The sequence below is a fragment of the Cheilinus undulatus genome, linkage group 4 (genome assembly GCF_018320785.1).
Source record: "Cheilinus undulatus linkage group 4, ASM1832078v1, whole genome shotgun sequence".
Lineage (NCBI taxonomy): Eukaryota > Metazoa > Chordata > Actinopteri > Labriformes > Labridae > Cheilinus > Cheilinus undulatus.
The window spans coordinates 33,070,408-33,091,168 of record NC_054868.1 but is presented as its reverse complement, the minus strand read 5'-3'; the positions used below and the strand labels follow the sequence as shown (position 1 = coordinate 33,091,168).

Here is a 20,761-nt window from a genome sequence, read left to right as displayed (position 1 = left end):
CTCTTTAAACATGTGGCAACATCCAACCACACTATAGAGTACTGTACTGTACAATATAATGAGTTATGTTGTCAAGAAAACACCCATATGGTAGCTAGATGAGTTGGCCATGTCTCAAGGTCCCTGTAAAGCGATTTAAAAATGTCTTAATTTTAGGTTTGTTGTATGTCAGGCCGCTGTGTTATGAACCACCAGGCCAAATTTCAGTCTAGAAAAACATCTTTAAGTTTTAAAGGTTAATGTATAAAAATCATGAAATCTGGCATTAAATCTGTTCTAGGATGGTGTATCAGTTGAGTTGATGAGTTGGATGGTGTGATATCACTTTCCGTGATGTTGACTGATCTCTTGGCTGAGGAAAAATCCTTCTGGTTCTACTGTATCACAGAGAGTTGGGGGGAGGCCAGGAAAGGAAGTCAGCTGAAGTGACCATATATAGTTCCTTGCTCCATGAAGGGTTTAACAAAGATAGGGCCAGGGTTTATATTTGGAATAACTTGATAGTTTTAGTGTTCTAGAATAAATAAAATGGAAAAACCATTCAATATTTTTGTTGACCAGGTTACCTCATTGATATGTAAGCTGTATTGTTAGAGAGGTTAAGTCACATTCAAAATTTTATGTTGCTTTTTAAGGTGTAACAAGTGTCTTTAACTAGCTATATTTAATGATTGGCCTAAGCCCAACAAATACAAAAAAATGGGGAATAAAAAAGAAATAAACTTATAAACTATGATCACCTTCATACCCTTATTAAATGTTCATTTAAAACCCTTATTTGTGAATTGTTCTGTCATTTGGGTACCCTACTTGATATGCAAGAAGTGTTGTTAGTTAAATATTTTATCATGCAATTAAAAAAGAATAAAATCCTCCCCCACCTGACATTCTCACATTTCACTTCTCAGTACTTATATTATCATTTGACTACATTTTTGAAGATTAAAAAAAAAAAAAGAAAGAAAATCATCTTTAAAAAACAGCAATGTAAAATCATCCCACCTAGTATCTGTTGCCAGCATGTGAAGCCATGTGATTTCCAGAAAGTCAGAGGACCTGCTCTATGCAAACAAACATCTCTAAACTAACAATCACAGATAAGCTATTGTTGGTTTTATCTCAGGGAAGCAGACGGTGAGAGGTTCTTTGGAATGAAAGGAGATTAATGTGGCAGGAAAAATAAAAAGGATTTTTTTAAAACTTGACTAAATCCGGCATCATCTGGAAATTGAAGAAGTGTAAGTTGTTTAATGTTATCAGTGGATGAATCATTGAATTAATGCAATATTATATGACATATTATGCTTTACTGTTGTAAAAATCAATCAACTTCTAATGTTTAAGCGCCTTCTTCAAATAAAACCACATATTAGTTTTTAAATGTAAATCTCTTGCTTTTGCTCTTTACTTTAGATGCAACTACCGACCACATTTTGCTTCTTCTTGCTGCTCATTTTTGAGGTAACATTACCTGACAAACAAAAAATTAAATCTACTGCTTAGGCCCTTTATATTAGCCATTTTTAACCATTATTAAATGGCTTCATCTTTCTGGATTGTTAAAATGATAATTCCTCAGTTATTTAACACATTATTTTTTGTTTAGCTTTCTTCATGCACGATAATCCGGGTGATATCTGGTTCATCTCTGGAGCTGCCCTGCTCACTTCCGATTGCTTACCATGGATCAGCTATCACCTGGACATTCAATGGTCATTTTATACTTCTGTAACTGAAACAGCTGTTATTATTGTATTACAACAACAACAACAACAAAAAAAAATTCTCGTGTATTTTTTTTTCTGATTACAGATGAAGATATAGGTCAGCTAAGGTCTGGATCGACTAGATTTAAAAGGGATGGCTTGGTTCTCTCTATATCTTCTGTATCTGCTGCCGACCATGGCAAATATGCGTGCTTTGTAAAGGAGAATGACATGGAAATAGGCATGAGCTACAACATTGAAGTTGTTGGTAAAAACAAAGATATACATTCCTCTTTGTCTTGTTTACATATTTTGTTAAATGAAAATGAGTGTTAAAGCCAGATCCAAAACACTTAAATTAAAAGAGTGTGTGCCTCTCTACACAGCTATAAATGCCTATACCATTATGATACCTGAAGGACAAGATGGTCACCTCCCGTGCCATCTCCCATCTTCCGGAGGGGTCACGGCTGGAGCACTTTGGTTCAAAGAGACGAGTGCAGGCCAGAGGACTATGCTGGACCTCGAAGACAATTCAACAGACGGTGAGAAAAAACTAGAACGGCTTTATCCAGATGATCCGGATCAGTCCATCATACTCAGAAACACTGTCTTGGAGGATGCTGGTACCTACTACTGTGAATCTGCTGAGGGGGAGACACTGATCACTCTATACATCTATGTTAGAGGTAGGTTGGTTAATCTTTTGTTTATACTGCTTCATTAGTGGACATTATATTGAACCACTGGTTATTGCAGCAGATGACAGAACAATAAGCCCCAAATGTGAAATAGAGGTCTAATTTCTAAGCCATGTTGAAGTATTGCTATCAAAAAAGTATCGGCACATCATTTATGTACATTTCAACCATCCATTCAACTTTTTTTCTTTTCAGCTGCACCTACCGTTGCTCCACACTCATGCACTGGTTTGGACAAACCATGGGAGCCCTGCCCAGATGAAAACAGTCGCATGGATGAGCCCAAGCTGAAGGAATCCCTCACACAGTTTGCCTTTGAAACGTATTCTTATCTCAGACAGTCACAACCCCACAGCAACCTGCTCTTCTCTCCGATCAGTATTGCTGGGGCACTGACCCATTTGTTGCTAGGTATGAAAAGTCCCCCTGTTGTTTTTCAATTTTATTATCAGTATTTCAGTTATTGAAGTCTATTCACTTCAATTCAGTTTTATTATATTTCATACACATGTAAACTCAGTGTGCTCGGCAGAAGATAAAAACAGATGCAAAACTAAGACAGAAACAAGGAAAATGAAAATTCTGGGCATAATAATTGATGATCTTGAACACACCCTTTACCAATCTGTCTGGTGTAATATGCATCATTACTTGTCATCGCTACACCCTTATTGGAACCAAAAGAACATCACTGCATAGATGCAGAGATGTAATTCTAATATTCCTACATCAGACCATTTCCTTCTCTCAGGTGTGCATTGTGATCCTATCCATTAAAAAAAAGGGCTTGAAAGTAACTAATTACATTTACTCAGGTTACTGTAATTGAGTAGCTTTTGTGTACTTGTACTTTTTTGAGTACACTTTGAAATTAGTACTTTTACGTCTACTTATGTAAATTTTAACCGGAGTAAATGTACTTTTACTCGAGTACAGTACTCTCATACTTTTTCCTCCTCTGTTGACTACACAATAGCACATTGTGAGGGAATGATCCCACATCACATACCAAAACAGCAAAAACTGGAGTGTTGATATCTCAGGGTTTAACACTTCTGAGTTGATCTTGACTCCAAAAGTCTAATTTCTGCTCCATTCTGAGTAAAATTGTCTTCGGTGTCAGAGTGATGTGACAGTGTTGATCCAATAGTGTTAGTTTAACTCTGTGAGGAGTCAGTACGCTCCACCAACCACGATAACAAATCCTGGGGGATGTGTGGGTTGATTTTCCCATCATGCCCTTGGGCAGAGTGTTTAGATGTTGCCTCTTGGTTCTTTTGGCCATGTTTCTGGTGGATTGTTATTGCTTTCATTGTTAGACACATTTGAAGCATGAGTGAAGTTATCCACCAAGTTAGAGTTACTGCCTGTGACTTTAGGTGCTCCTATAAGATGCATCAAACATATTCTTCATCAGTATGCATTGCCTTGCTATGAGGTTGATGCTCTGCTTTGTTTTTGACAGAGGTGACCCACCTTACCACAGATTTTCAAGAGATGCAGCTCTGTCATATTGTAAAATATTTTACAGTTTCAAAGTGTAGTTTAACTGTATGTAGTATGTAATAAGACTTAGTGTTGAGTTTAACTCTATATGAGTTTAATTAATGGTTTCAATTTATCTGTGTATTTTACTCATTATAGAGGTGTGACTTTACCGAAATAACCTGGCTGGAGATCTATTCTCTTGTTGTTCTTGCCATTAAGAAAAGATTGCATATTACTGTAAAACTCCTCAGTACCTATACCAAGTACTCTGTACTTAAAATAAACTTTAAATCAAATACTTTTTACTTTTGCTTGAGTAGATTTATAGACCTTAGGTAAATTTTAACCAAGGTAACTATACTTTTACTTGAGTACAATAATAATATACTTTTTCCACCTCTGATTAAAAAGCAAAGAGAATCTGTACCACACTTACCTGCTTTTCATAGGTATATGTAGGGAAGGCCCCAAGGAAAATGGTTTGGAAACACTGCTCAAGCCTACAGTGAACTGAAGGCAGATGGCAGAATGCCTAGTCCAGTCCAGTTCAAAATAGTTGTATAAAAGCTCGAGAATCTGCAACTGCATTATGTTCGTAGATGTGTTATTCCAACCTCAAGAAATTTAATATAGTATGATTTCAGTTGGACTAACATGTTTACATACATTTTAAAAGTCCAGTTTAGTAGGCCTAAGACAATAATGTCTTCTCTAACTGCTGCTGGTTGTTTATTGGATAATTGGGTCCCAGCATTGGCGGGCTATGCCACTACTTTCAGTGGAGCTTACTTTTTTGGAGGGTGGATTACTTACTGACACCTCTGGGAAATGCAAAGAACAAAGAAACCATGAGTTCATAGGCCTACTTGCTTAATAAATCAGACTAGTATAAAATAATCCGTTAATGACCACATCAAACCTTAACTACATTATACAGCATGTAATTCTGACCAAACATTCGGACTGACCCGACAATTTAGAATCCAACTCTAGCTGGCATAAAAGCACACCTTACTCATCATTAGAAATATTGTTGTGCTGTTTTCATAGCATCATTGTTGTTAATAAATCTTAAAACAGTTTGCCAGATTCTTACCCATTGTTTTTTTCTTTTTTTTTTTCCATCGGTGGTCACAGTCTCATTTTGGAAAACTATTGTGGAACTTGGACATAACTTCTTTATTTGCAAAGCTCTTGCTAGCTCGTGTCCAGCTTGTGTGCAGCAAGCTGGCAGAGAGTAAACAGCCTGTGGACACAGTGAAATCATGTTTTGAAATGCCAACAAATATTGTGTTAAAGCTAAATATATTGTCAGATAAAACCATGTTGTGATTTTGGGAAATCATAACTTATATTTTGATAAATAAATGTTGACTTCTGGGCTTATAACATGGAAACTATTAGGTCTTATAGACATGCTTTCCCTTCAGCTGTGCAGGTAAACAGGGCATGCGAGCTAACGCATGAGAAATTCATGGATGTAGTGTCTAAATGTGTCTATGGAAATAATATTGTTTTCAGCAGATATCTTGGTTATAATGAGAATGAGACAACAATTTTTGTTCAATCTCTCTGAAGCTAAATTCTATCAGTATCTCACTGACATATTTGTGCTTTTGTACTCTGCATGTATTGAACAATATCAACTTTAAATTATGCAGTTTAATAAATGTGTTTTTGAATTTTCTCTTTCATATGATACATTTAAAATTTTCCATACATCTGCACATTTAACTACATTTTGTGTTTTTTGTCTTTTTACCTTTAGGTGCCCGGAATAACACTCGCAAAGCCATTGAGACTGGGATCCGTGTGACTCATGATTTTTCCTGTGTTCACGTCCAGATGAAAAAGCTGAGAGAAAAGTTGTCTGGCTCCTTACAGATGGCTTCTCAGATCTTCTATAACTCGCGTATTACAGTCACACTCAGAAATATACCCTCTGTAGAGAGAATCTAGACCAAAGGATGGAAGTGGAGATTCTCAGTGCTTGTCATGCTAAGATAATTTTTCTTTCAGAAGCTCATGCTGGTTTCCTTTTTCTCAGAAATGAATGTGAGCGAGGCCTTCACTAACCAATCCATTGAGTTCTATGAGGCAGAGCCAACAAGACTGCTAGAAAACAGCGAGGACAACACACTGATGATTAATAGCTGGGTGGCAAATAAGACCAACAACAAAATCACCCATTTGGTTGACGATGTAGCACCAAGTACACAGCTGATCTTGCTCAATGCCGTCTCCTTCAGCGGTAAGTCAAGTGTATGTGCACAGATGTGTGTAAGAAGGTTAAATTTTTGGAATTTTTATGAAGACTGCATATTTCTTCCTCAGGTCAATGGAAAACGAAGTTTAACCCAAACCCCAAGAAAGGATCATTTACCAAACTGAACGGTGATATGATTACAGTGCCTGTCCTCTTCCACCGGTATTACATGACAACTGTGACATACAGCGAACAGCTAGAGGCACAGGTAAACGCACAACCCAGCTTCACCTGTCTTTTACAGAATATAAAGCAGAGTTAAAGTACAGCAACAATGCTGTCGGAGAAAATGTTTTTTTTATTCTTAGTGCCTTGGAGTTCTAAATGCTATTCAATTACACAAGAAACACTTGTTCTACATAAGGTGTAAATCAGAGGTTCTCAAGTGGTCAAGTCACAGGCAAGTTTACAAAAAACACCTTTAATAATTAGACGTTGCAGTTTGGACCTTTCATGGAACAAGACATAGATGAAAAAAATGACGAGGTTAAAAAGTGCAGATATGAGTACTGTGTCTCCCATGATAAAATGTAAATTTTGGTTGTTACCTCCGCAAAGGAGGTTATGTGATCGGGTGGGTTTGTTCGGTTGTTCGTTTGTTTGTTTCTTTGTTTGTTAGCAACATAACTCAAAAAGTTGTGGACCGATTTTCATGGAATTTTCAGGAAATGTCAGAAATGGCATAAGGAAGAACTGATTAGATTTTGGGAGTGATCGGATCACTGTCTAGATCCAGGAATTTCTTAAAGGATTCTGTACTATTGGGAGATAGGGCTAATGGCGGAGGTCTGCGCTGTTACCACTTTACACCAGGAGATGGCGGACATGGGTAACTTCAATCCTAGCAGCAGTTTTTGGGTGTGTTTCTATTCAAAGTTTTGGAGTATAGAGTTTGAAAGACGCACGCCTGGTTGAGGAGACGAGTCAGAGCGTAACAGAGAGAAAGACAGCGAATTGTAGTTAGAATACTCACAGTGCTGGGAGGAACAGAGGAATATTCCCCCCCCTGCCATGACTTCCAGTCATCCCAAGAGAGCATGGATGCATCTGTTGGCACCCGTAGCGAAGCCAATGCTTTGCCTCACCGTGTTTCCACCCCACTGGGGAGGGAGTAATCGGCGAATGCCATGGCGGAGGGCACATGGACACGGATCCAGGAATTTTTTGAAGGGTTCTTCACTATTGGGAGATAGAGCTAATGGCGGAGGTCTGTACTCTCCAAGTGCTTTTCTAGTTTTCAAGTGGTATCAAGACATTTTTACTTTATAATGGGAAACCAGCTTTGTTATTTCAAGATACAGGGTTAATAAGTCAGGATCTCAAGAAAACAACCACAATTTACTTGTTATTAATCCAAAACAGAGTAAAAATAAAGTATATAAGATCACTTAGTGCATCGGTACATCAGACTTTTTCCAAGCACACATCTGCGACCCACTTTAAAGTCCTGGCCGACTAGTTGAGAAACACTGGTACAGATAATATCTTTTGTGTTGTATTGCACCCAGCGAGTCAAAAAGCTTTAACAGGTAAACTGCTGACCGTTGTCTGTGTGATTAAACCTGTAAAAAATATAAAACTTTTAGCATTATGCATCACATATTACAGTTTACCTTCATACAGATAATAATTACAACTTTCAGGATGATTATCATCTCAATAAGCAAGCAAATATTACTCTTACTGTCTAAAATCATCCAGTAAGACTGTATATAAATTAGACAAAGTCTTTGTAATTTTATCCATAGGTCATTGAAATGGAGTTTTGAAGCCACCGATGGTGGTAGCCATACTGGAATTGCTCTCTGCACAGTTTGATTTTCAGTTTGTTTGCATTTCAACAAGTCAGGGGTTTCAGACTGCCTGCATGTGTGCATGCGGCTCAGAGAATTTAGAGAATTGAGGTCTCGCATTTTTTATTCTTTCAGACTGCGTGTGGTTATGGACCAAAACAGACAGGAAAATGATAAATGGAGAGCCATATTTACCTTGTTGTATCATATTTGCACATCAGGGTTGGTATAAAATGTTTACATTCTTATTCTTGATGGCCCAGATGAAGACCAAAAGCTCAAAAACGCCTGTTTCATGAAGTTGTTCTTTAAACTTCTTCTACTGGTGAATCCAACAATTCCACAATGGTAGAATATGGTTGAGCATTTCTATGGAGAAATTCCCTTTGTTTGGACAGAATGCTTTTATTTTAAATAATACGCTCTTCAACTATACACTGAATGAAGTCACTTTCAGGGAGGTTTATTGAAGTAAAACAAATGACAAATGACAGGCTACCACAGTAGGTGGATGCAGCCAACTTGCAGCAAACATGTGCCTGTGGTGAAAGCTGAGCAGATGCTTGTGCAACAAAACATGCAATCAGTCTAAAATGTTTTAACACTTAACACTGTTTTCCCAACAGGTAGCCAGCTTTCCTCTCAGTAATGACAACAGTCTTTACATCGTGTTGCCCCGTTCCAGTACCGCCACTGGCCTGCTGCAGGTTGAGGAGAACTTGACGGATAAAGTTGTGATTGACCTGGTAGAAGAACTGAGAACAACACCTCCTGAAAATGTTGAGGTCATGTTGCCTAAGATCAAGCTTGATGTCCAACCAGACCTGAGCATGTTGCTCAGAAAATTAGGTTTGTTCACCTTCATACCCTCTCTTGTTTGTAAGTCTTAAAAATAGGATTATTACCACTGAAATAAATACAATCCATGCTTTTAGACTTTGAGGCAAAGCGAGCACAGCTATTATGTCCCATATGAGAAAAGTGCACAAATATCTGCTCTTTGATCACCCTGCTAGTGATCTACTTTACTTTCCTTCCTGCACTTTACCTCATCATCTTTCCACAATTTTCTGTCACTTTTCCTCCCAAACAGGCCTGTCCTCACTCTTTGAGGATGCCAAGCTGTGTGGATTGAACTCTGAGGAGACTTTTGTCCTTGATGATGCCAGACACAGAGCTTTCCTTGCTCTGACTGAACAGGGGGTTGAGGCCGGAGCTGTCACCAGCTTTTCCTTCTCTCGCACCCACCGTTCCTTCTTTGCTCTGCGGCCTTTCATCATACTGCTGTGGAGCAACCAGGCCAATGTGCCACTCTTTATTGGGAGAATAACTGACCCATAAGAGAGAGGAAACGTATAGGAGGCAAAAAGAAGCAGAAATTAGTGGGCCTCACATTAACAAATATACAAGCCTGGATGTACACTAGTTCTAAGCGATGATGAATAAACATTAAAAAAAAACCTTGTACATTTGCTGTCTGTCATGTGTTTAGGAATAAATAGAAAGTGGATTACATGGAAAGAAAGACAGATGACCTCTGAAACAACCTCAGTTTATTTTTTGAAGTAGTTACACAAACCCACCACAGGATGGCAGCCATACTGTGTGATTGACATTGACAGTGAATACACAGGAACTGCAGTAAAGTGAACTCCCATCTCATTCGGTTCAGCCCTCCTGCATCATTACCACCTATCAATTTAAGGAAGACGAGTGTCAAAATCTGTGACAGTAAAGGTTTTGCTTGTTGAAATCAATAGCCTGCTCAGTTTAGAGCACAAACTAAGCAAAAAGTACCCTGATTTTTTTTTTGTATTCACATACAAATAAACACTCAAGACTGCATGGATGGCGTAGACTGTAAACACATCCACATTCAGAACAATCAGCTAAGGTCGCGCTCTATTATACAGGTTCATAGTGATTGCTAAACATGCAGCAGTATTGCAGATAAAATGATTACACAAGCAAAGCAGCGTCATTAAGAGTCAGAAATTTTGGTGGCTGTAAACAGAACCAACAGATCGAGAGACAGGAATAAAGCAACCATCAAGCCAGGAATGTGGACTCTATTAGATCACCCAGCAAAGCTCCAATCAAAGTACAGAGTATTCCCAGAAAGGCATGTCTGATTCCGGGATAACACAATAAAGCTTTTGATGTGGTTTGATTATCTGTCTGCTGACATGCTGGGTGTTTTAATGTGCATAGAAAAAGTCCAGAATAGACCCAGCAACCCTCCTAATAGATCTAACTGAACATGTGTTTATGCTCACTGTCATACCACATTGTTCAGTCCCAACTCTGATTATACCCAGGCTCTTCATTCGAAACCTAATTCACCACTGAAGGATCCATTTTTTTCCAGTCAACAATGAGACACAAGGTTGTTGAAGGGCACCAAGAATATGAGCAGCCGGATCGATTCAACAGTTAGCAAACTCCCACAGGCCACTGACCGACTGTGGGTGTGCTCATGTGTACCAATGTACGGCCAGAACCAGAGAGAAATGTACTGCGGGGGTACATTTGATATCATGAGCAGCATTTAGAGAAGTCAGCGAAAGTCTGCGCCATGTACACCGTCAATATGTAGAGACGTGCAGTGACACATGAAGATTATGTTTACAGTCTAATGGCGTTTTCAGATTTCTTGGATCCTGGCTTGTGATTAGTCCATGTCCTGTGTAGGAGAATGTGTTCATATACAGCCTGCAATCCCTCTTATCTCCTGAGGCTGGAGGTGAAAGGGGTCAAACCTTTCATTCACCATTTTCACACAGTGGACATTTTCCTATAATGTCAAGACTGCTGTATTTTAATCTGTAGGTCTAAAATTCTGGGAAATAGGGGAATTACCATCATTGTGATATAATTAGGCAATACTTTAAGTTCAAACAAAAAATAATGAAAGCTAATGTTAGCATTTAACCCCTTTCTGGTAGATATTACCAGAAGCCAAAGCCAACATTGCTTTTGACTAGTCCTTATATATCAAACAGGAAAAGTGTACTGTAGTTTGATGTACTCATGTCTGAAACCACATACTAACATACTAACTACTTAATACCTAAACAAATATACTACATGTAAGTGATCCACAAATGCCCTGCTAAGCTAGCAACAAGCTAGCACAACTGTTAGCTCTTAAGTAGAATTAACTCATGTTTGTTAATGATTTGTCCAAGAATTTTCAACAGTGGCTTTTTTTAAGTAAAATTAAAAGGTACTGAAGAAATGAAACCGTTGTTAAACATCTACTCATCGTTTTTTGACCATGAAAAGAAATTCACCTTTCTTTTAAATGTTTCTATTTTCAAAATTTTAAAATCTGTTTCAGGCCCATAAACTCAGATACATAAAGATTTAACTAAAGAGTAGCCTACTAATGTCCTTGGGGATTCAAGGACATTTGGTTTAAAAACCACTGCTCTATTTGGCCAAATACTTTCTGTTAAAGACCCCCCATTAAACTGTTTCATGTATTTTTTTTACACTTCTAACACCCATGCTTCTCATAATGTGGTCAAGAATGTTTTCTTTTTTTTCATTTGCCTTCAAAGTCTTATATTTCCAGTCCCATGTTGAATAAGCTAGCACCAAGCTAGCAAGACTGTTGGATGGTGTTCAAAGTATGACAATACATGTTCATTACTTCTACAACTAATGGTTTCTTGAACATATTTTGAACAAATATTAAATACCTTATGTTGGCTGGAAAGCTCTGCAATTCAATAGTTTGGGAGGGCAGTTACGCATAACTAGTAGTTCGTGTATCACACTTAAAAATGATGATAAATCCAGAGCATTTCTTACATACACAAATTCCCATGAATTCAGAATAAACTCAGATGTTATATTTATTATCAGTAGTATGAAAGTATGTGGTTTTAGATGCAGTTGTACACTGCCTACAAAAGTATTCACCCCCTTGGATGTTTTACCTTTTGAATGATTTTATAAATAAATCATGGTCAATAAAATTTGGCAAAAAAGACAAAAACCCTCTCACATCATACGAAAACAGATTACTTCAAAGTAATGTAAATTAAACAAAAATATGTCATGTAAAATAAGTGAGTGCATAAATATTCACTCCCTTTAAAAAACTGACCTAATTCAACTGAGGTGAAGTTGATTGGTGCTAGTCACCTGAGTGCAGTGAATGTGTCTTAAGTGACTGTAGTATAAAGACACTTGTGTCTGGAAGGTCCAGTCACTGGTTGATCAGTTTTCTTGGCTACCATTACACCATGAAGACAAAAGAACATTTCAAGCACCTCAGAGAAAAGGTTATTTAAAGTGACATCAGGGGACGGATACAGACGTTTGCAAGGCAGTGAACATTCCTCAGAGTTCAGTTAAATCCATCAAGAAATGGAAGGAATATAGCACATGTTTAATCTGCCTAGATCAGGCCGTCCTCACAAACTGGTTGGCCGTGCCAAAAGGAGACTAGTGAGAGAGGCTGCCAAGACACCTATGACTACTCTGAAGGAGTTACAAACTTCAGCGGCTGAGATGGGAGAGCCTGCATACAACTGTAGCCCAGGTTCTTCACCATGCAGTCAAAGATTTACGGGAGAGTGGTATGTTGAAGAAAAAAGAGTTGGCCAAAAGTGATGTGGGAGACTAAATGATCAAGTTGAAGAAAGTTCTTTGGTCTGATGAGATCAAACTGGTAGTTTTTGGCAATTAGACAGGATGCTCTGTTTGGCGGACACCCATCACTACATACATCCCCACTGAGAAGCACTGTGGTGGCAGCATCATGCTGTGGGGGCTTCTCAGCAGCCAGTCCTGGAAGGCTTGTAAAGATAGAGGGTAAAATGAATGTGGCAAAATATAGGAAAATCCTGGAGGACAATCCACAGTCTGCAAGAGAAATAGGGTTTGAGAGAAGCTGTACTTTCGCCAAGACAATGACTTTGAGCATACAGCAAAACAAGGTGAATGTTCTGGAGTGGCCGAGTCAAAGCCCAGGCTAGTCCTGAAAAGGGCTGTTCATACCTGATCCCCAAGCAACCTGACAGAGCATGAGCAGTTTGGATGGAGTGAAGTAAAATTAAAGTGCCTATGTGTGCAAGCCTGATTGAGACGTATCCACACAGACTCAGTCCTGTGAATGCAGCCAGAGGTGCATCAACTAAACACTTACTTGAGAGGGGTGAATACTTATGCAGTCACTTTTTTACATTACACATTTTTTTTAATTGACATTACACAGAAAACTGTTCTCACTTTGACAGTATAGGTGGTTTTTGCAAAAATATTTTGTCAATTAAGCAATGTTATATTGGACATGATTGATTTATAAAATCAATAAAAGGGTAAAACATCCAAGGAGATAAATACTTTTTATAGGCAAGCAAGCTTTAAGTAAGTAGCTGAATGACATTTTTGCTTCTTTCCTGATGCCTGACAATTGCTCAAGGGTCATTTTACTAAAGCCCCTTTTACATTGCCAGTTCAAGGCAGAAAATTTACACCCTTGTTACACTTTGTCTGCAAAACACACACAGCTGTGATTATAGGGTAATATGGTTTGGCTAAGGAGCTGGCATAGGAGATAATAAAAGTTGTGTAACAGGTACTAGAGACTGACTATGCTGGTATGTATTTTAAAAACAAACAGCAGGACAACGGTAATAGAGATTTAGTGTAAAAAGAAAAGAGATGCTTTACTGTGCAATTGTAATGTCAACAAAGAGCTTTTGAAAGATGGCCTGAAGTCTATTCTCAACATAAAGGTCAATTCTCTGGTTATTAGTCATAAACAATAAAACAATGCTGATGGACAGACACCCTGAATTAAAAAGATTCATACATTTAAAAACATTATCAGAAATTTTCACCTTAAATATGTTGTATAGAAAAATGTAAACTGGGTGAATATGGTCAATATAGTCTGCATTTCTACTGTATTAGTCATGCTATGGTCAATGCTCCAGGAAATGATGTATGTGACTCTATAGACCTGATATTTTGTAGGCCAGAAGTAACTGGATGACGAAAAGGTTTCAAATATATTTTTTTCTAATCCTTACAAGAAAAGCATCAAAGAAGTCTATACCAAATTAATGGAGGGTTACATGCTCTGGGTTTTCTAAATCCTATAGCAGGACAAATCAAAAGACTGGATTTTCAATTTAAAATATATCTGTTTTGAGATTGCTCTGCAGGGAGGAAATGTTGCATCATCTGTGAATGTTGAAGCAGAATTGTAGCCCCAGAAGAAAAAGCTGCTTGGAAAGTAAAGGAACTAGCGACACCTCCAAAAGTAATATCCGTTCCGCCTGCTGCCAACAACTTTTTCATCAGGAGAGTCAAAAAGAGCGGTCAGGGGTTATTTAGCAAGATGTATTCAATTCTTAAAGTTTCTGGCACTCGGGGAGAGAGGTGACAAAGGTCTGGGACACACAATTGACAGCTTCTTAGTCCTGCAGCCAGGGACTCTCACACCCACCAAGGCCTGTGGGGGTGTCTGTGCTAGAGGTGGCAGAGGATTTCTCTTCTGTGTAGGTCTTTCTTGTCCTCTGTTGTTATGTCTTCACACCCCTGTGCTTCTGAAGTTGGACGGAGACATTTTGAATGGGGCACGGTGTGAATACAGATGCACACGCACTACACAGACAGAAAAATGTAGGCACTCATTTTCTCGTAGCCCTCATGCACACACAAACACACACTGACATATCGATGTGTGGTATGAAGGTGTATAGAAAGCCACTGTCACTGAAAGACAATGAGAGACATAAGAACAAGACCACTGAAAGGTACAAATCCACCAAATGGATCATTTTGTGCTTTATAAGTTGGTGTCTTGTTTTGCATCAGATCAACAACCACTGAAGACTTCTTACAACAGAATCACCCTTGCTCCTGGAACTATACACCACATTATGAGTCACTTGTACGTATGCACACATACTTTTGGCCCCTTTCACTGAATGAATTTGAGTACATTAATCTCAAATGTCTTCATCAGATGTTCATTTAAATGACAGAGTATGAGCCACTTCCACAATACAGTGAGGTCTAAAGCACAATTTTGTGAACATTGTTTTGTTACGTCGACACTTTAATGAGGACATTGCCACAATTTGGTTCACCTTTAGAAAAAAATACATTTTAAAAAAATGTATTCAGATAACACATCATTACCATCACTAATATTAGTATGAATATCATATACTAATACTTGGTGCTGTAATTGTTGGCGTTATATGACGGATTTCATTTTAACATCATTATTATTGCATTTTTTATCTCTGGCTTTACTTGGTCTTTGTTGTCAACCATCTTTCAGTCAGACAAATGTGCGTGCTATTGTGTATTTTTGTGTGTGTTTCTATGCATGGATGTCTGGTGTAATCTAGTCCGGTTTGTCACTGCTTGGGGCTCCTTGCTGTGTGAGCGTATGCCAGTACTCCACTTTCTTCCCTTTGTTTTTGAGACACTCGAACCAGTGTTTGAGTCTCTGTCCACTCGCATTGATGCCCAGCTCCACTCCGCCTGCAGACAGAGAAGGAGAGGCAGGAAGAGAGGAGAATGAGGAGGTGAAGGAGGAGACGTAACAGAGACTGAGATTTGAAAGCAATGAGAAGATGGACCACTAGAGGAGGAAGTCTTCTGATCCTTTTTCTAGCAATGAGTGCTGTTTCAACCGTGTCAAAATCCTCCATTACAGGGAAAATGTTAAGTGAAAAGTGGCCTGTGGGATTGATAAAGTTTAATACTTAAAAAGGGATAATTTGTACCTAAAAAAGGAATAATTTAATCTTGTTGCACTTGGGGCCACAAAATGGCCATTAAACTGGTTAGCAGTGTGTTTACATATCCAGTGTTAATGGAGCAACATTGTCATTCAATGGAGTCAAGTCTCTGTACACCTGATAAATGAAAGTCCATTAGTCACTCTCTTTTAGCTTTGTTCTTGATTGCTACAAACTCACAGGGGAAATATCCTGCTCTTTAGCAGCTGAATGCTCCACTACTTTTCTCAGCTGTCGTCACTTATTGTGTCTGTCTGCTGTTTGGTGCTGAGCAGGTCTTGTACACTGTGTTTTTAAAGTGTTTTATGTGTCGGTAAAAGAGTCCTGCTATAATTTTATTTGTCTGTCTTGTTTGTGGTGGCAATTAAGGGGCAATTGGCTAGTTTCAATGTTGTCACCACCTGGAGCTTGCATTTCCTGAGCCTCTGTTGAAGGTGGTGATGCTGTTTGAGCTGTGATGGATATGGTCAAGTTTAATATCCAGTGATACCCTTATTGATAATTCTTATTGACTGCTTAACCATACCGCTTTCCCATGTTTGCTGGAAATACCGTAGAAATGGCCTGATCCCTGAGAGTCTCAGAAAATGGGCCCTTCATAGATGCTGATTAATATTATCAGTGCTCAATGGATCTGTAGCACTGGTGCTCTATTGTTAGCTAGCACCTCTTCTTCACACTTCATATATATGCATTAATTGTTTTGATTCCCTTAACTTACAAAGTTCACCTAAGGACAGACCTAACAAAGCATGACCTTTTACATTTTATGAATGCATCATGATGTTATTTTGACAAACTTCATAAAGCTAAACTGTGAGAAAATCTCATCTAAATGTGTTTCTTGTTCAGGCTTAGAAAGCGGAAGTGAGTGAGAATAAAGCTGTGGTGCTGTAAATAGATTCTAACCTGAGGCTCATCAGATGATTAGCACCAGGGAGATAAGGGAAATTGCACCTTTTATTTTGTTAATGTATTTAATGTATTTTATTAATCATATAGGTTGAGAAATTAGGGCATTACTGGATTTAGGGATTACTTCTCAGAAGATTTATCCTTTCAAACATGTTTCTTGTGTTCAAATGTAAAATCTCATGATGGAAATTATCCTGAAATTCAAACATTTAACTCTTAAACTCCCGTGACAAGATTTCTGTCAATATTGGCACCCCCTGTGGACAAAGTTGCTCATCTTCTACAAGAACCTCATGCTGTTTCAAACATCAGTTGTCAATCTTTGCTCTGGAAACTGAAGAGTACAACTCACTTCAACTAAGACTTACCAAAAGTGAGCATTAACAAACATTAAAAAACTGTAATATAGAAATGGTACATCTTGACACTACCGGTCTTTTGTTGCTTCTGTAGGTCATATAGTGCAGTAACCCCCCCCCAGTCATCATCTAACAAAAGCAAACCAATTTCCTTGTACAAGTCCTGCTGACTGAGTCTTATCAATTGATACTTTTTACTGGAAATTATCAATAAGGAAATACTTTTGATTTTAGCCCAGAATCATCATGTTATAAATAAACTGACTGATAGATTGACTCTTAGAAGAGACATTTCTTTACACTGGGGTTATCCAACCACCATTTTCAATTTAGATGTACATCGGATATAGGAGATAAGACTGTCTTACGTTATTGGTCATTAACCTGGAGTCTGTCATGTTATTTATGTCAGTTAAGTGACGGTTGATGCCAGGCTGAAGGCTCCTTAGGCTGGCAGCGCTGTACTCCCTGCTCAGAAAATATGACTGTCTCAGGTTGCTATAGTTACTCCTAATGGAGTAGCGGCTAACGGCTGCGGCGCATTAATTTGGAACAATGTAATGACTTTGTGACCGGAACTACTTGTGAAGTTTGAATGGTGTCCATATATCAGAAGTTAATGGACACCAATGGAATTTCCAAAGCCAAACAGAATAGTATTCACCAAGACTACGGTATAAATATATATATGAACATCTAATTATGACAACCACAGAGTTGACAGGGACCTGTGCCCCCACTAAGATCTTTGACGCAACACTCAGGGGTGTCCAGACCCCAGGTTGGGAACCCATGATACAGAGGCATCATTTTAAACTTTTTTCTGTTTTTTATCTGATAGAAACCCCTAACAGGAACTTTGAACCACTGAGATACAATGAAACTACACTTCTCTCATAGATGTCATTCAAGTTTTGTTAATGAATCGTCTTAAAATTGCACTTCAAATGAATGTAATTAGCAATCTTGCACCAAAAGTATATTGAGCTTTAGGACAACAAAACAAGGGGACAAGTTGACGCACACTTTGTTTACTTAAATCTCATATTCAATACACTGTAATTGAGCTTAGGCAATAATGCACATTAACATTCATGCCTGTAAAGATTATATTTTGACTGGCAGATAGACAGGGAGCAGAGAAGGAAGCCAGCAATCATTTGAGACAAATTCCTCCAGGCAGAGAGAAAGAGAAATAGACAGGCAGCGGGGGAATTACAAGAAAGAGAGATTAAGATAAGGAAAGATTTATTGAAAGGGCATGGAGGGAATAAATATGCAGAGAAGCAGGAAATGACTCAGGTGAAAGTGAGCTGAGGTGATGGAGGCTTAGGTGGAGAAGGCAGACTGTAAGATAGAGAGATGCTGGCAGTTGTCATACCGAGGTTATTACAGAGCCATTCCCTTGGCTGTGATTGCACAGTCAATGGAGCGTGAAGTTTTAAACACGGTATTTTGGCAATGCTGCCTCATAACGGCGCCTTGCAAAATGACAGCCATGAGGAAAACAAGGCTCGATTGTTGATCAGCGTCTCATCAGAGCTTGGCACTGAACACTGCCTGAGATGCTGCTGCGAAGAGAGGAGGAGCTGCCTGTGAGTGTTTCCTATCCTAATTCTATTCTCTCCTTTGTTTTCACACACGGACAAACACAGCTGGAAGTGCAGGTCAGAACCTGCCGGCACAATTTCGATAGGATAATCACGCACAACACTTTGTCACCTCCACCTCCGCCCCCACAAAACCCCCATCACCTTCAAACAGAGATCGATGGCGTGTTCTCCGAGCCCGTGGGCTGTCGGTGACAAACAAATGGTTAGCCGTCCTGACATGTGAGGAAGGAAGGAGGAAAGTAAGGAACCAGAGTTCAGGGAGATGACACAGTTAGGAAAAAGGCTGTCACGCATGCTGGTGAGAAGACACCCGCAGTCCCTGAGGTTTGACCTGCTTATTTTTTACCTCTTACAGAATTGTTTTCTGGTGTTCACTCATCTTAATCCAACCAGCAGACACATATAACCAATAGTTATGGTAGTTTCCAAAATGTACTCAGTAAATGAATTGCTGATCTTAAAAATATCTGTACTTGTTAAGAGTCAAAAAATTATTAAGTACAACTCCACGACTGCTTTCAACATCAACTGTATGTACACTTAAATTCGGCATGTTTGTGTGATACAGTGAGTCTCCTGAATCTCTGCAATCAGTTTCTCTGTGACTGTTAAACTTAAAAATTCAACATGGCCAGTGTTTCAGAAAATAATGTAAAACATGTAAAAGACAGGCTCCAGACCCCTCTGGTTAAGAGATGCTCCAAGGTGACGGATTTCAAGGTCAATCTAGCATAAACCTAAGCATAGATTAACCTACTAGTTGAAAAAACACTTACAAAGCATTTAACATCAGACGTAAGTTACATACAGTAGCATGTCTACACAATGGATGATGGGGTCTTTAGGTAAAATACGGTTAAATAAGATTGCTAAGTACCGCTCATATCAACAGCACTACCACCGCAAAGCTTCAGCTCTCCCTGCAAGTTAACATAAACATTACTGTGCTAAATGTGTTCATGCGCTGCTCCAATCGATATGCAATTTTATTTTGCATCACACTATATGCAATTCTTTCTCCATTTTTCTAAATAAAAATGCTGCCAAATCACTCCATGCTGCATTATGCTTCTGTGCTGTTTTACTATACACAGGTAGTAGGGCACATTTGCAGACCTTTCCTGGAGCTAAAGCCAAGAGGTGCATGTTAAACTGACAAGTAATGCTGGTGCAGACCTAAGGATGATGACGTTCAGTCATTTAGTTGGTAAATGGCACACACCCCTTCTCTGAATAGGTTAATATTTCCACTTTCATAGCAGTGGTAAAATCACCAACTAAAATTATGACTTAAAATGTTCTTTTGTTCCATAAAGAAGGCAAGACTAAGACTAGCTAAAAACAGGGAAAAAAGTAATTTTGTCTGAGTTCTTTTGATTTGTAAAAATATCTTTGTAAGCTGCCAGTCGAATATGGGATAAGTAAAGAAACCCAACTTGACACATCTATCACACAGATACCTGTGATGGGATTTGGTCCAGTAGGTATGAGTTGGTTTTCAATACTTATCCTAGCTCAGCGTGTCTTGGAGATTTAAAATTTGTTCATGAATTACTTCAACTTTTGTGTTTGAAGAAGCTTCAAGCACTGCTTGGTGCTGTCGTTGTTTCCCTTTAGTTGGCCTTGAGAAAAATGGCCAATCAGAAATCAGACAGCTCATTAGATGGTTTAAAGAGACAGTATCTTGGACAGCTTGTTTAGCAAGAGGTTGGCTGAAGGGCTACCTAAAGGGACAATTACAAATCTGTTAAACATGGAAGTGGTTTGTGTAGAGTTGCTCTATTGGAATACCTGAATGTAAACATTTGACTGAAGACAAAAGCAGAGCATTGTCCTGACCTCAATACTGCTCAGGAAATATTTTAGAGAAGGTAGCTTTAGGCTAGCATTTGCTGTAAAGCTGAAAACATGACTAAAACTAAATCACTGACTTTTACACTCACTGTTCACTTCATTAGGCATATCTGTTCAACTGCTCATTAATGCAATTATCTAATCAATTCAGTAGCATTAAGCAATGCATTTAGGCATGCAGACATGGTTAGGATTATCTCCTGAAGTTCAAATCAAACATTAGAATGGAGGAGAAAGGTGATTTAAGTGACTTTGAACTTGGCAGTCTTGTTTTAGTCAGATGTGCTGGTC

At 38.6% G+C, this 20,761-nt stretch overlaps 2 protein-coding genes across 2 annotated transcripts in view; one reads left to right on the top strand and one right to left on the bottom strand.

The window, feature by feature from the left end:
• Nucleotides 1–1,084: 1,084 nt before the first annotated feature.
• Nucleotides 1,085–9,419, top strand: serping1 (serpin peptidase inhibitor, clade G (C1 inhibitor), member 1). Its single transcript, XM_041784357.1, has 11 exons — nt 1,085–1,238; nt 1,414–1,461; nt 1,607–1,712; nt 1,813–1,974; nt 2,093–2,395; nt 2,603–2,818; nt 5,664–5,807; nt 5,943–6,146; nt 6,230–6,369; nt 8,581–8,803; nt 9,048–9,419. Exons 2-11 carry the CDS (start codon nt 1,414–1,416, stop codon nt 9,293–9,295), a joined length of 1,794 nt encoding a protein of 597 aa, XP_041640291.1. The 5' UTR covers nt 1,085–1,238; the 3' UTR covers nt 9,296–9,419.
• A 4,178-nt stretch (nt 9,420–13,597) lies between these two features.
• doc2d (double C2-like domains, delta) overlaps nt 13,598–20,761 on the bottom strand; it is a 65,493-nt gene continuing 58,329 nt past the window's right edge. The window contains exon 11 of the mRNA XM_041785736.1: nt 13,598–15,469. Within this exon, the coding sequence (XP_041641670.1) occupies nt 15,330–15,469 (140 nt within the window). The 3' untranslated portion in view covers nt 13,598–15,329. The remainder of the gene's footprint in view (nt 15,470–20,761) is intronic.